Raw genomic sequence first — 16172 nt, forward strand, 5'->3', positions numbered from 1 at the left:
ATTTAGTTTCATAGTAAAAAATTCTTTTGGTCGAATGTCATGGAAATTTTCCTTTGTATCAACTATCCATGAAAACTATGCCATATATATATATGCACATATTCTTTCAGATAAAAATCTTTGTTTTTCCTATGAAGCAACCAAACAACTACTATTATCGGTCTTGCATTTCATATGAAACACCTTTAGTTATAATTTCAGTGTTTTTATCTATGTAGGATTTCAAATGCCATAACATTCTCTCTTTGCGCGAAAAGGTGCACATATCTATTAATAATCAGCATTAACAGTACAAAGAGCCCTCAAAGTGAGCAAAATTAGTGGTACACCCTCGTACCACCTAACGACGACTACAACCATTGCAGTCAACCAAAAGCATGCCGCCGACCTGCCCTCCGTCACCGAAGCCAGGCAAAATATGTTGTAGTAGACATACATGTACTATTTATGATTTTCCTCTAATCTTGTGTTTTTCAAATCTTTTGAACCAAAGAGGCCCTTACGGTGAATTGATCTGGTAGCTAGGCTAGCAGATGTGAAACCCTATGAATTATGCACGTGAGATCGATCAGGCCCTGTTTCATTCGCAGAAAGTTCCACACAACGAGTAGAAGACAAATAAGGAACACCACGTCCTTCCTACTCGACCGAAAGGCACCGATCGCACCCCATTTCGCAACGGCCTTCCAACTGTTTGATCTGCCCTGCCCTGCTTGTGGCTTTTTTTTTTTTTTTTTGAACAAAGGGGATCAGTCCCGAAGGACCGAGAGTCTCATTATAAGTCAACACTGGTACATTTTACAGATAAGGCAACAGGAAATGTAGAAATTACACACCAGCCCTTACAAATTGCACCTAGGACCCTAAGAAGAATAAGAGGAACGCAATTGGATCCTGCTCCTTCTCCAGTGTGACTGATCCAGAGCTCGATGCAGCCAACCTCGACGTCGCCGGGGACTACGCCACTTGGGACAGGGAGGCGGGAGCCTGCTGCACCGTAGCTGAGAGGCCTCCGCAATGGCATGACAGCCTGGAGGTTGAAGATGACTTTTGGACGCCGGCCGGAAGAAACCATCACCGACGTCGAAGGCGGGAGCGGTCGCCCTTCGACCATGATGGACGACGACGAGAAGAACGCCGCCGTGAGAGCGCTCCCTGGATAAGCACAGCTGCTCCCCTGGTGCGAGTCCAACCGCATGCGCACATAGACTCGATGCTTCCCTTTCCCCTCGTCACCAAGACGAGTTGCAAGGGCAACAACAAAATCCGCACCGCCGCCGCCAGAATCGCGAAAATCGAGCTTATTGAAGCAATCGCCTTCAGATCCGTTCCTCCTACTTGTCGCCCACCATGGACGTACGCCGAGAAGGAGCTTCTCCAAGCTGTGACCACCGCCCGTGAGCAGCCACAGCAGGCGAAGGGAAAGAGGAGATGGCATAGCGCCAAACTGCACATAGGCAAACAACCTCCCCACTAGGGATACTCTAAACCTACTATTTACAGGGAACCGACCACCTACTCCATCTTCTCGCCGGCCGGCCGCGCCGCCGGAAAGAGAGAAGGAGAGGGGCGGAGGCGGTCTTCTGGAGGCGACTCTCAACAGAGGCACTCAGGGGGAAAGTCCGAGGAGTCTACCCTATCTCTGCTTGTGGCTTTGCTCACCTGGATAGGTGTTCCTTCGCACAGGTCGTCAGGCGATCAATTTTTTAACAACTCTATCTAACCCTGATGCGGATGATAACGCATCTTAAACGCACATCATGTAGATAATGAAGTTCAAGTTAGCGAACGCTGTCGATGGTAGATTGGTTGCACAAGTCAGAACAACCACGACTCTTCAGATTTGGGCTAAAATAGACCGGATTCTTCAGGTTTCAGCTTCAGCAGCACTGCTCCGCCGAACTAGAATTATTCGTACTACCCTTGCACTGTTGAGTCTTCATCCAACTTCCTGCCAAGATAGCTATAAATACACGTCAAACTGACCGCCCTCCTTCGGAGCCGTACGCAGGCTACTTCATCGTGCGTGGCGTGGCGTGGCCATCTTAGACGCCTCTCGCCGATGTACTCCTGCCGCAGCGACCGGGACCGCACGGGCGAGGCGGAGCGAGCCCTTGCCTTTAGCGCCCAGTACCAGCCATGCAACACGGCGACGACGACCTGGGCGCCCGTGCACATGCAGGCCGCCGGCCAGGTCGACCCATCGGACGCGCAGCAGCTGCCGCCGCGGCGCCCGAGGAGGAGGCACTCGACCTCGGCGTCGCGCCGGTCGTCCACCACCGTGGTGGCCACCGACGTGTCCAACTTCCGCGCCAAGGTTCAGGAGCTCACCGGCTTCCCGCCGGCCGCCATCTTCCGGCCGCAGCCGCGTCGAGCCCACGCCACCGCCGCCAGCCACTCCCTGCTGGCCGCCGCGCACGGGTGCGGCGCCGGTGTTGGCCCAGCCCCAATCGCCGAGTTCTTTCCGACGTTGACGAAGACGATCCGGCGAGACGTGACCTGCACACGCACAGCAAACAAGCCAAAACAGCAGCAATCCACGTACGATCAGCTAGCTCCAACTCACGCACACGGAAAAACAATGTATCGCCACAGGCCCGTATCGAGCCTGTTGTTTTTCGTATTGATTCTCGATGTGGTGTTACAAGCCTAGCTATTACATAGATTATATAGTACCTAGACTAGCTAACCGACTCGGGGCACAACTCCTAGATCAGAACGGAACACGTACACTACTCGTATACGTACGGCACACGTCGCCGTGCCGGCGACGGAGTGATTATCGCTAACAATCACCCCCCTAAGCACGATGTGCCGGTCTTCACAGCTTGGACGCCGATCCTTCGTCGCATCTCCAAGAACTTCAGTCGACCCAAAGACTTGGTCAGAATATCTGCAAGCTGATCATCGGTGCGAACGTAGTTGACTTCTATCTTGCTCTCCTCTACACACTCCCGTATGTAGTGATACCGCGTATCAATGTGCTTACTCCTGTCATGGTGTACCGGATTCTTGCACAAAGAGATTGTGGACTTGTTGTCAACATTAAGCACCACCCGTTCCGCTTCCTCGTTCATGAGGTCACCGAGTAGCCTCCCTAGCCACACACCTTGACACGCCGCGGTTGCAGCTGCAATATACTCAGCTTCACAGGAAGATAATGCAACTACCTTTTGCTTCTGTGATAGCCAACTTACGATGCTATTTCCAAGGAAATATGCCACGCCCGAGGTACTCTTACGGTCGTCAACATCGCCTGCCATGTCGCTGTCACTATAGCCAAGTATCTTCACCTTCCCCTTCTCCTTCAAATAGACAATACCATAGTCAGTTGTCCCTTTGATGTACCTGAGTATATGCTTTACCGCTGCCCAATGTTCTGTTGTGGGCGCTTCCATGTAGCGACTCACAATGCCAACGGAATAGGCTAAGTCCGGTCTTGTGTTCACGAGATACCTCAAACTTCCGACCACACTCCTATACTCCGTTGCATCAACCGCGGGTGCTTCACTCTTCTTGCTTAGTTTAAGCCGAGGTTCCATTGGAACTTGAGTTGGATTGCAATCTTCCATGCCACAATTCTCGAGTATTCTCTTTGCATATGCCTCCTGGCATAGTGTGATCTCACCCAGCTTTTGTTGCACCTCGATCCCAAGATAGTAGGTCAACAAGCCTAGATCACTCATCTTGAATAACTCCTTCATCTGTAGCTTGAACTTAGCAATCTCCTCCTCATCCGCTCCGGTTATCAATAGGTCGTCGACATAGATGCCAACTAGTAGACGATCCCTTCCTTGACCTCGCTTATACATAGCATGCTCCAGTGGGCTCTTCTCGAATCCGAGAGAGATCAATGTATGATCAAGCTTGATGTTCCACGCCCGAGGGGCCTGCCGTAGCCCGTACAACGCCTTGTGTAGCTTCAATACCTTGTGTTCCTCTCCTCGCTTGACGAATCCCGGTGGTTGCCTCACATAGACTTCTTCTTCCAACTCTCCATTCAAAAACGCGGATTTCACATCCATGTGATGCAATTTCCAAGATTCTTGAGCCGCGAGAGCGATAATTAATCTCACCGATTCCATCCTTGCAACGGGAGCGAACACTTCTTCGAAATCCACACCTTGCTCTTGCACGTAGCCTTTGGCCACTAGCCTTGCTTTGTGTTTCACCAAATTCCCTTCGGCATCCTTCTTGATCTTGTACACCCACTTGAGCCCTATGGCTTTTTGGCCGTTGGGTAGATCGACAAGCTTCCATGTATTGTTGTCACGGATCGACACCAACTCCTCATCCATAGCACGACGCCAACACTCCTCCGTGTTTGCGTCCTCGAACTTCGTCGGCTCCTCGGTGAGTAAACACCGACCTTGTCCTCTCCCTCGCGCACGCGTTGTGCCAAAGGTCTCCGGCGGATATAATTCCAGTACGCTTCGAAATTTTTCCGGAGTAGACGGACGTCTCCTTTCTTCCGATGCATTTGGAGGAGACGCGGAAGCTGACGTAGTTCGTGTTTCAGCGTCTGCTGAATCTTCAGTAGCTCGCGGGGAAACAGGACGATCAGAGCCACCCTGTGATTCCCGTCCACGTCCTGGTGATGGAACAGCACCATGCCCAGCTAGGCTTGCTGGACTGCTGGGTGAAGCTTCAAAGCCATCTCGTGGGGTGCTTGGTTCTTCATCCGGCGTCCCTGGCTCCTCCCAGTCTGGGCCGCGCGCCCTGCTCCGTGAGCTGCTGCTCGTTCCAGGACTCCTGTACGGAGAGCTCCCTAGCGGCTCGGTCGAGCGAGCGCTCGACTCGCTGCCGTTCCGCGCGCTGTTCCGATCGCTAGCACCATCAGCCGTAGCGCTGCTGCTTGTCGCGCCCGGACCTCCATCTTCTGAACCTGAACCAGCGCCTGAATCCGTAACGCCCCGGGATGCTGTTTCTTGATCATCTGCATGCGAATCACTGTAGACTACAGTAAATATTTCATTAGAAATTGATTGTACCGGTTCCGCGGAGCCCCAATTCCATGATTTCTCCTCCTCGAAGACGACGTCGCGTGTCACCACCAACTGTTTATTCACTGGATTGTACGCGCGATACGCCTTCGAACCGGCTTCATAGCCGATCATGACCATTGGAGTACTTCGATCCGCCAACTTGCTAGTATGCCCGGATACCGTCTTCACATGCGCCACGCACCCGAAAGTGCGAAGATGATCAACCGAGGGCTTGTGTCCGTACCATGCTTCGTACGGAGTCATACCAACCACGCTCTTAGTTGGTGCCCTGTTCAGTAGATAGACGGCCGTCGTGACCGCCTCACCCCAAAACCTGCCCGGCACGCCTTTGCTTTTCATCATGCTACGTGCCATGGCCACCACGGTTTGGTTCCTTCTCTCCACAACACCGTTTTGCTGCGGTGAATATGGCGCGGTAAGGTACCGCTGGATCCCATGAGCTTCACAAAACGCCTTGAATTCATTGGATTTGAACTCCCCACCCCGATCGGTACGGAGGGCCTTCAACTTTGCCTCGGACTCCACCTCGGCTGCCATCTTCACAATCCTGAACGCTTGCAAAGCTTGATCCTTACTCTTCAGCAACACAACCCACATGTATCTACTGAAGTCGTCGACGATGAGCAAAAAGTACTTGTTCCCGGCGGGGGTCGCCGGCGTGATTGGTCCGCATAAGTCTCCATGCACCAACTCAAGAACCTTGCTTGCTCGATATTGTCCCTCCCTTGGAAACGGGGCTCGCCTTTGCTTCCCAATGAGACAACCGTCGCACACCTGCTCAACATGATCAACACACGGTAAGCCACGTACCATCTCCTTCTGTCCAAGTTGCCGTAGAGCCTGGAAATTAAGATGCCCGTAGCGCGCGTGCCACCTCCATGCCGAGTCTTCCATGCTTGTCATCAAGCATACCGGATCCACCCGATCCAGGTTGAGGATGTAGAGTCGATTCCTCGCCCTCTCCACCTTCATGATGAGTTGCCTTTGACGATCATACCCCCATAAGAACTCGTCCTCGATCACGATCTTGCATCCACGCTCCGCGAGCTGACCAAGACTGATGATGTTGCTCTTCAACTTGGGGATATAGTACACATCCGTGAGTACCTTGTGACCGCCGTTCTTCAACTCAAACAGGACAGTACCTCGCCCTGCTATCCCAACGGTCGATCCATCGCCGAACCGAACCGTTCCTCCCACCGAGAGGTCTAACTCAGAAAACTGAGCCTTGTCGCCGGTCATGTGGTTGCTTGCGCCTGTGTCGAGGTACCAGACATGCCTTGCTGTCCTCATCCTCGCCTTGTCATGAAGGAAAACCTTGTCTTCCTCGAGCGTGACGATCTCCCTAGCCGGCACATGCGGAGTTGATCCAACGTTGTCCATCAGCTCGCATACTTCGAGCATCAACATCATTGGTCCATCATCTCCTTCCTTCGCCAAGAGAGCCTTCTTCTCCGGAGAGTTGCGACACTCCGATTTGAAGTGACCGAGCTGGTTGCACTTATGGCAGCGAAGATTCTTTTTATCGAACTTCTTCTTAGGCTTCTTCGGCTTCTCATCCGACTTCTTCGCCGGGCGGGAGGCTTCTTGATAACCACCGCTGCTTGATGCTCCATTGCTCTTCTTCTCTCTTGCGGCCATTGCCTGCCACTGGGCGCGCGTAAGCATCACGTGCTCCTCCACTTTTGCTTCGCCGCCGTAGGTGATCTTCATCCTCTCATCATGCGCCTTGAACCGTCCGACCAAATCGTCCATCGTGAGAGTCTTGAGATCGACGCACTGCTCGATCGCCGAAACAACGGGCAAGTAACGCGGCGGTGCCGCGCGTAGGAAACGCCTTACGATCGAGATCTCCTCGAGCTTCTCGCCCAGCGCGCGAATCCCATTGACCAATGTAGCGACCCTCGAAGCGAAGGCGTCCAGCTTCTCATCTACTCCCATCTCCAGGTTCTCGTACTGCTTCTGCAAGGTTTGTAGGGCCGCCTCGCGGACACGCGCATGACCAAGATTCAGCGTCTTGATCGTCTCCCACGCCTCCTTTGCAGATGTCTTCGAGATTAGGTGCTGCTTCACGTCCATCGGCATCACCGAGCAGATGGCCGTGAGTGCCTGTCGGTCCTTGCGGTACTTCGGCGCACCCTTCATGAACTCGTCGCCGCCCGGATCAACAGCCTCCCAGACTTCGTTGGACTCGAGCGCGCCCACATCATCGTGGTCGCCCACACCGTGTAGTTGTCGCGGATGTACTGCGGATACTGCGTCGACACCGGCGCCGCGGCGCCGGAAGACTCGCCCACTTCCTTCGTCATGACCTCCCGTTACTAGGAGATCCTCCACGAGACTCTGATACCAATTGTTGGCCCAGCCCCAATCGCCGAGTTCTTTCCGACGTTGACGAAGACGATCCGGCGAGACGTGACCTGCACACGCACAGCAAACAAGCCAAAACAGCAGCAATCCACGTACGATCAGCTAGCTCCAACTCACGCACACGGAAAAACAATGTATCGCCACAGGCCCGTATCGAGCCTGTTGTTTTTCGTATTGATTCTCGATGTGGTGTTACAAGCCTAGCTATTACATAGATTATATAGTACCTAGACTAGCTAACCGACTCGGGGCACAACTCCTAGATCAGAACGGAACACGTACACTACTCGTATACGTACGGCACACGTCGCCGTGCCGGCGACGGAGTGATTATCGCTAACAGCCGGGGCTCTGCTGCAGGGCCGGAGTTCAGACGCGGCAGCTACCGCCGGCAACGGCAGCCGCGACGTCCCATCAGTGGTGCAGCCACTGATGCATCCGACGCCGGGCTTGTTTGACGGGCTGGCGGACCTCGGGTCGCCGGAGTTCGATGCTTGGTCTGACTTGTCCTTTGAATAGTAGACTATTCAAGCACGCTATATTGTCAATGTAATCAACTGTGGTTTCGTTTTGTAATTTCATCCTGCTAATGGTTATGCTTGCGTTTAGCACGTACTGTTTGGGAAAACAAAAGAATGGTGCAATCCAGCACAATTTTTTTTTTTTTGAGAAACAATTCAGCACAAGTTGTAAGATGGTTAAAGTACACAAGTTATTTAGCTTTTCTATCACAAGATATTCATGTGTCCTCTCTACACCCTTCATTCCCAATTATAAGAAGTTCTCGCTTTTTGTAAATCGTGTATACATATATACACGTTTTAGTGTATTTGTTCACTAATTTTTTTTTTAGATAAAAGGCAATAACATGCCCGACTTTAAATTAATAAAGCCCAGAGGTTTAACAAGTTATACAAACGCTGCGGCATACAGCTTAGCCAAGGAATAACGACTAAACGAGGTAAAACATAAAGGTCAATCCGAACTCCGACCCAAGGGACACGGGCAAAAGCAACTCCGCAAGCCTGACTACTGAATCTTCACTGGCTTGAGTGACCTGGTCTCACGGCGGCGTACAGCTCCCTTAGCTTGTTCTCCAGCCACCGGAGGCCCTCCCGATCGCTTGGCTTGGACATGCCGCTCCAAAGCTGTAGAAAAAGAGCAGTTTTGAAAATCACATTAGCGGGATGGTTAATGACTTTTTTTGAAAATCACTAATTTAAACCTGCATATAGTTCATACTACTAAAATTAGCACGAATGGAGTACTAACATATTTCAAATATGGAGTATCTTGTAAATTGGAGCAGAGGGTGTGATTCGTTTGGCGCAGGCAACCGACTTGTCAAGCAACCGTTCTGATCTTTCGTCTAGTGTTGCCAGTGACGGTACAAGGAAAGATGGCAGCCAGTGACAAGAGGAGATTCATGTGATGCGTTGACAGTTTTTTATACTCCGTAGTAAAAGGAAGTTGACCGGACTTTTCAGCAAAAAAGGTTACAGTTTTTTCGTACACATTCTAATTGAATATATCTAGTCCAAACAGAGTGAGTAGGAAAACTTGAAAAGATAGCCACAAAAGAGGTTGCACCTATCGTGCTTCTTGTAATCGCTTGACGTGACCCTGCTACGAGTGACATGATTGAAGAGCCGTATGTAAGCTACACGGATGTGTTGGAACAAAGGAAGCCTTGGCAAGACGGAGGGGAAGGATGTGAACAGGGGTGCATGTGCATCCGGGTTTTTTTAAATTGGAAATATCTACTTAAAAGTATCAAAATATTGAAATAATTTTTTTCATGTACTCCCTCCGGTTCATATTAATTGACTCTAATATGAATGTATCTAGACATATTTAAGTTCTAGATACATTCATATTGGAGTCAATTAATATGAATCGGAGGGAGTACATATTATGTTGATGCTTACTTGTGCAAGTCTGCACGAAAAAATACGATTGTATATGGCCTATGCGAAAATCACAAAAAATTCAAATGACACTATAATGGTTGGTGAGGTACTATTCACATAAATAGGGAATTGCAGTTTCACATTTTTGTGTAGGTCTGATCATTTTTTATCCCAAAATCTGCACAAATTAGTATCAACATAATATCTACATATGTGCATTTTTTTTCAAAATTTTCCGAAACTTTGAAATAACATTTTTTGGAACTTTCAATATAGGGTGCATGTACACGCATGCATAAGTGGGTATTTCCCTTGGCAAGACATGCCATTGCCTTCTTGGTCTAACTTATCCCATGAACCCATTTCAATTTTAATCATAAGAAACACCTTTTAATTGCATTTATCTTATTTTTATTTGTAGCACTATTTTAATTCCAGAATACAAAAATATGTATTTATCTTATTTGCACTTAAAACCCCAAAACAAATAAACATTTATACTTATTTAGTTTACTTTACTCTTTGATGTTTTGGCACATAGGAGCGTATGCTCCCTTTATTTTAAAATGCATGTTAGACACATTTTCAAATGTCAAAAAAAATGATACAAAAATTTCGCACGTACATCTTCATGTGCTACGCGCTCACAAAATTGTTTCATGAAAAATTGACTTGTCGTGTGGCATGGAAAAAGGACAAAAATCGGTGCTAAAACAAAGACTTGTCACAAGATAAATTTTCTCTTTTTTATGTAGACTATAAAAAATATCATTTTTTCGTAAAACTTGACGAACACACATATATTATGAGATGTACATGTAAATTTTTTTGGTCAAAATTTTTTAACATTTGGAAATATGTTTTTATGGTAAAGAGATCATACGCACCCGGGAGCTGAATTGATTTTTCTGTTACTCCAGTTAGTACTTTATTTTACTTTTATTTACACGAAACCTTGTGCTTGAAAATCACACGATGGAGTTGGGGACACAAGGCTTTATTTTATTTTACAGGATTGCTAGAAGAAAAGACGAATAGATAACTCTTTACTCCATTCCCTGAGAGTTTGATATAAGCCTCGAGTCACCCTTGTCGAGAAAATACTCTGCTCACACAACACCCTGCACTTGGAGTCACAACGTCATCAGATGACACATCTCTTATCATGATAGTAAGTTGACTTGCATTCTCAAGTCTGCACTTGGAGGCAACACAAAGAAATCGGATCTTGACATGATGACATGTAAACTTAACCTCAAAACCAGGATTTTACCTTGTGATAATCCACAATGACCCCATTGAACGCAATCAACTAGATCTCACAAATCTTTGGATGAACACGGAAAAATCTAGTGTAGATGTGATCCAGACGATGCTTAAGAAGAAGGGAATAAAGGTCCTTCCATCTCCACGAGGAGGGATCCTTGATAAGGGCTAATTGCATGACTAAGGATAGGTGAAGATGGGGGCGGGAGGGGAGGGGCATGCCAACACCGTTGTGTCCATTGGCATTGCGGCAAGTGCGAACCCTAGATGGATTAGGAGTCATTCAGACTTGAATCTTTAGGCATCTCATTCAACTCATATTTTGTATATAATTTTTTTAGGGGTTTATCGTGCATGATCATGTTTGAATGTACTCCACCATACTTCAAACTTGTATTAGACAAGTTCGATAAGTATGTTATATAACGGAATTTTATAATTTTTATGTCTACTTTAATGCCCTTTTTTATTAAGTTTCATTATGTTTCGCGATCTATCACAAGGAATCCAGATTTCACATTTTTTTGGAAGTAAATATATTTTGGACTTGTTTAAAAGAAATTTCTGAAAAAATATACACATTCAGGTGGATTGTTAATCTGATATTTATTATGGCATATAAGGCTATTTCAAATTGGAGATTGAAAATAAAATAAGTGTATTAATAGACGATGTGAGAGTGGTACTGATGGAGCAGCGATTGTATCCTGTGGATGCAAAAATATTTTATCGCGTACACGAAAGCTTCACGCGTATCTAAATTTCAAAACAATCAAGACAATCAACGGTGCATGCATGCACCGGACGTCTCGTGCATGGAAGAATATTCCATGTATGATGTATCCTTAGGCGTGGTTGAACTAGCACGATGAGAACGAGCTGATTGTTAGCATGGACAAGTACAGGGACGGAGACAGGGGGGGGGGGGGGGGGGGGACGCAGCCCCCTATGCTTATGATTTTTCTTTGAACAGAAGCCATGGCAGCTCCTTATTTATGTGATTTTAGCTAGTTCTGCCTCCCTCATACTAAGATTGCCCCCCTTATACTTCAGTCCTGGCTCTGTCCCTGGACAAGTAGATCCATCACTCACTGTGGCCCCGACCGGCATGTGGTCGTCGTCGAATCATCGTCTCTGCCAATCATGAGGGCCTTCTCCACGGATTTCCTGACTGCCTCCTCCTCCCAGCTGACCCCCGAGGCCAACTACGATGAAATCAGGGGTTAATAATTAGGGTGTGACTAATAAAATGCACAATAGTCATGCTAGTTATAAGTTAGTACTATGAAAATTTACTGCAATTGTACTTCATCATGCTAGTCATGCTAATAAAGTGCACAATAGTCATGCTAGTCATGGAGTATAATTTACTGCAACTGCATTGAACTGTTAGATTGCTTGGTATTTCTTGCCACAAGTGAATTTCAATGTGGATTGCAATTAAGAATTACTCCCTCGGTTAGAGATCATAGCCTAGAGAGCCAATTCGTTAATACTACGAAAATTCATATTTGTTTCTCAATAACTATTGCATGCATCAATAGTTTCACGTCCATGAAGATATATATAAGCACACATTGATGAAGATATGACAATAAATAGTAAGAGAGATTGCAATTTCTAACAATTAAGAAAACTCTCTAACTTCATAGTATAGTATTCCCGAACTGAGAAAGTAAGCTGCTGGTCTGCTTGTTCCTTTGTTTTAGGCTTTAGCTCTTCACCACCTGGGCTTGTATCTCTAGATGGTATCCCCAGTTTTTTCTCTTTCTTCCTTTTCTTTGTTTCGTGTCACCTTGTACTCCTGACCCGGTTGATGGCTTTGTTAATTCAAAGCTGGGCTCGTCAAGCCTTATGTTTAAAAAAAGTAAGTTGCTAGCGACGGGAGTGAAATAAGCCAGCTACGACATGAGTTACAACTAAAAGAAAAATGTCGGATTGTTTCGCGATTATTGCTAATTAAATATGCGTTGCAACTTGCAACTAAAATTAGAGAACATCGTCAGAGTAAAAATTAAATTAATTCTAAACCGGCAAAAAATAGGTCAGTGTATATTTTAAGGTAAGAAACAAATGTACAGTACTACCTTGAGGTGCAATGTCAGGTTTGCTCGATGAGGCCTGTCGTCGGTGCTCATGGACACCAGGCTGACGTCTTCCCCAATCTGCTCTTTCAGGCACTGCAGGGTCCTGAGCACCACGTCTGTTGTGGTGCTGCGCGCCGGCGTTGTCGATATATGCACCGTGCACACCTCCCCGGTCTGATCGTGCTCTGCCACCGCGGATCTTGTTATCTGGATCTCGACCTTTTCGCCGGCGCCGGCTTCTTCTTCCTCGGCACCGGTGGCACGCCGGGCCAGCTGTGATTGGAGCGCCTGGTTCTTGTCCTCCAGCTCGCGGACCTTGGACTTGAGAGAGTTCACGTACTCCCTCGCAATGATCAGCATCGATGTCTTGTCTAATTTCTGGGAGAAAATCGAGGCAACAAATTAAGCATCGGTACTATAGCTTTGAAGAATTCTACATGCATATATGCATACATATGTATATACAGAATCTAGATATACCTTGGAGCCAGGAGGGAGGACCGCCTTGAGGGCGTGGAAGCTGTCGTTCAGCTTCTCCCGGCGCTTGCGTTCGGATATCATGTGCAGCAGCTTGTCTCCCGACGGCTCGGCCGCCGACGCCTGCTGCTGCTGGTAGCTATGATGCTGCTGCTGTTGCTGCTGGTGGTTGTACCTCATCCCCGTGTGCATCTTTGCAAGGACTGACATAGCCGTTTTGAACATCCTCTGCCCACATGCCGGCTTCGTCAGCCTCCGCAGGGGGGCGAGGTGCAGCTCGTAGCGCCTGAACGCGCTCACGCTCCTTGACATCCCACCGGGCGCCATTGCCGCAGGTGTCTCGTGGAGGTTGGCAACGTACTGGTCGTCGTATGGAATCACTACTCCGGGTGCCAGTGCCACTAAGGAAGAGACCTCAGGAAACTGGAGTCCGGTCGCCGGTGCAGCTGTCGAGCTGATCTCCTGGCTGCAAGAGAGCGAGGCGGAGCGGAACGAGGAGGAAGTGGGGGACGAGGAGGGGAAGCTGCCGCCACCGGTGGCGTGGTATGAATTTGTGAGGAAGTCGAAGTCGTCCACCACGGAGCTGCAGTGCTGGCTGTAGGCTGCTGCTTGTTCGTCGTCCACGTTCATCTCCCTGTTGATCTGCACGAACAAACGCACCTAAGTTAATGGTTGATCCTCAGCGAGAGTCTCCAATTAATAGTTGGCTGCCTGGATTCATGATCTCTCATTCTGCTTGCCTGGTTGAGGTGCTGCTGAATCTCTGAGCTGACGAGCAGTTCATGCTGCTCCTGCTCCTTGCATTGAAACGCTGCGGGGATGCAGCTGTACGACCAAATTAAGGCCAAGAAATGGATGAGATGAGATGTTCGACGATGTGTTTCCATGGCATCTAATTTGATTAAACAAGAACCCCGACAAATTTGCCTTGGTAGATGATGATAGATCGAACCCATCGATAGCATGAAGTATTGGGCGTTGTGAGTGCACCTGGCAGCATAGCCGCACGTGAAACCGCTGTTGCCGCCGCCGTTGCTCTTGGCCGTGTAGCCATGGATCCAGCTGCAGCTATCCATGACTGGCACCAGTGATCAGCTTGATTGGGGTTTAATCACGAGATAGGTTGATGCTCGATGTGGTGTGCGAGAGGCGAGAGCTGGATGCAGGTGGTGGTTGTACACGAAAACGCACGTATATATACGACAAGGATATTTATTATATAGCCGGAGCATGCGATCATGTCTCTGGCTCTCGTTTAATTACCTCAGTGACGGGGATAGTTTATAGGATGGCCACGTACCAGTTCCACTAGCTAGTTAGTTAATTACTGTTGCCCGTACCTGGACTAGGCGGCTAGTTAGCAGCCACACGACACAAATATTGAATGCATGTACAGGAGAAATAATCGATGACATCATTCTTTTAATGTTGTTTAATTAAATATGCGTTTACCTCACTTGAGGAGTCGTTGGATGATGCCAACGTTGCAGCTGGTTCAGAACCTGCCGCCGATGGATCCGAACAGATCGGATTCGACAGGGGAAGAGCGACACTACGGGAAAACAGTGCTTTGCGGTATGACACTTTGCACGGCAAAGATCCCTATATGTACGGCAAAGGCTTTGCCGTGCGTGCACGCACGGCAAAGTCTGCCCGGCAAAGAGGGCGCCGGCAAAGCCAACGTTGCCGTGCGCATGGTCGTTATGCACGGCAAAGGCCTTTGCCGTGCGCTGAGAGCATTGCCGTGTGCGGTGACATTGCCGTGCGGCCTTTCCTTTGCCGTGCGCGCAGACGTTGTCGTGCGGCTTCTTTGTGCCGTGCGGTGGCTTTACCGTGCGCCAGCACGCACGGCAAAGTCTGCTGCAGCACACCCCCAGGACCTCCCAGGAGCACAAGTGAGCGCCACGTGGTGCCTTTGCCGTGGGTGTGCGCACGGCAAAGAGGCCAAAAGTCCTTTGCCGTGTGCACACACACGACAAAGGCCCCTGCTTTTTTCATTTTTTGTAATGGTGCAAAAGTAGCTCCCTGGTGTGACCTTCCTCACATTTGGGCGATAACACTTAGGAGATTTTCCGAAGAGTGGATTGCTCCGAAACCCTGATATATGTGGAGGATGAACATGGAGAGTAATTTTGTATTGCACATTGTCTTAAGTAACACTAATAAATAGTCATCAAAAAGTAAAACTAATAAAAAAATTGTAAGTATTAGATGAAATAAAATAGAAACAAAAACAAATAAAATGAATGATGCCGCACGGCAAAGAAGGATTCGCACCGCAAAGGCGGCTTTGCCATGAACTTTGCCTGGCCTCACGGTAAAGCTAGACCCACGGCAACGTCCCAGTCCCTTTGCCGAGAAATTTTTCTTTATCGTGCGCCGTTTATGGTCTTTTCCGTCCTGGCTTCTTTCTCGTGCGCTTTTGAAGGACTTTGCCGTGCGCTGATGCGTTGCCGTGAGGCACTGCTAACTTTGCCGTGCGTCGATACTTTGCCGTGCGCCACCATGAAACTTTGCCGTGCTTTTAGTCTTTGTCGTGCGTGCCTCTTGCGTCGCACGGCAAAGAAGTCTTTGCCGTGCAGTGCCTCACGGCAATCATAGGCTGCACGGCAGCACCTGTTTTTCCCGTAGTGCGACGTGGGATCTGTCAACACCCGAATTTTTAAGTCCAGATGCCTGTTATGCCATACATCGCAATCCCAGGAATATTGTTGTTGTGAGACATAACAGTTGAATATCATAAGTCATCATTCATTACATACCATAGTCGTCTTACAAATTCAGATCACATGATCCATATTACACAAATAGTTGATCTATTGATCAACGAACACAAAGTTCATAGCGGAAGCGTAAATAGAAGGGACTCTCTAGTCCATAGGCCAACGTCTGACGTCAGAAGATTCTCTAGTTGTCGTAGACATCTTGCTGTCCGTCCTCCTGGTAGTTCTGCTCCTCTTCATAGTCTGGCCATTTGAATAGCCAGGGACACAGCCGTGAGTACTTTAAAGTACTCGCAAACTAATACTGGTGTAAGTACTATCAATTCTAGTAAG

The 16172-nt window shown here is 48.4% G+C and overlaps 2 protein-coding genes across 2 annotated transcripts; one reads left to right on the forward strand and one right to left on the reverse strand.

The window, feature by feature from the left end:
• Window positions 1-1362: 1362 nt before the first annotated feature.
• On the forward strand, window positions 1363-8174 carry LOC127305809 (uncharacterized). The gene is made up of 3 exons (XM_071822434.1): window positions 1363-2647; window positions 4541-4754; window positions 7720-8174. The coding sequence occupies exons 1-3, from the start codon at window positions 2063-2065 to the stop codon at window positions 7893-7895; spliced, it is 975 nt and encodes a 324-aa protein (XP_071678535.1). The 5' UTR covers window positions 1363-2062; the 3' UTR covers window positions 7896-8174.
• A 242-nt stretch (window positions 8175-8416) lies between these two features.
• On the reverse strand, window positions 8417-14192 carry LOC127305807 (uncharacterized). Its single transcript, XM_071822435.1, has 5 exons — window positions 14107-14192; window positions 13857-13941; window positions 13120-13758; window positions 12640-13017; window positions 8417-8524 (listed from the first exon to the last, which is right to left on the reverse strand). Exons 1-5 carry the CDS (start codon window positions 14190-14192, stop codon window positions 8417-8419), a joined length of 1296 nt encoding a protein of 431 aa, XP_071678536.1.
• Window positions 14193-16172: the final 1980 nt, after the last annotated feature.

This window comes from Lolium perenne, chromosome 6 (assembly GCF_019359855.2).
Source record: "Lolium perenne isolate Kyuss_39 chromosome 6, Kyuss_2.0, whole genome shotgun sequence".
Lineage (NCBI taxonomy): Eukaryota > Viridiplantae > Streptophyta > Magnoliopsida > Poales > Poaceae > Lolium > Lolium perenne.

Coding starts and splice junctions, on each gene's coding strand:
- LOC127305809 (XM_071822434.1), top strand. CDS start 2,063: ATGTACTCCTGCCGCAGCGACCGGGACCGCACGGGCGAGGCGGAGCGA. Junction 2,648..4,540: donor TTCTCGATGTGGTGTTACAA/GCCTAGCTATTA, acceptor AATCTTCAGTAG/CTCGCGGGGAAACAGGACGA. Junction 4,755..7,719: donor CTGCTCGTTCCAGGACTCCT/GTACGGAGAGCT, acceptor TATCGCTAACAG/CCGGGGCTCTGCTGCAGGGC.
- LOC127305807 (XM_071822435.1), bottom strand. CDS start 14,192: ATGGATAGCTGCAGCTGGATCCATGGCTACACGGCCAAGAGCAACGGC. Junction 13,018..13,119: donor TCCTCCCTCCTGGCTCCAAG/GTATATCTAGAT, acceptor ATTTTCTCCCAG/AAATTAGACAAGACATCGAT. Junction 8,525..12,639: donor ACCTGACATTGCACCTCAAG/GTAGTACTGTAC, acceptor CTTTTTCTACAG/CTTTGGAGCGGCATGTCCAA.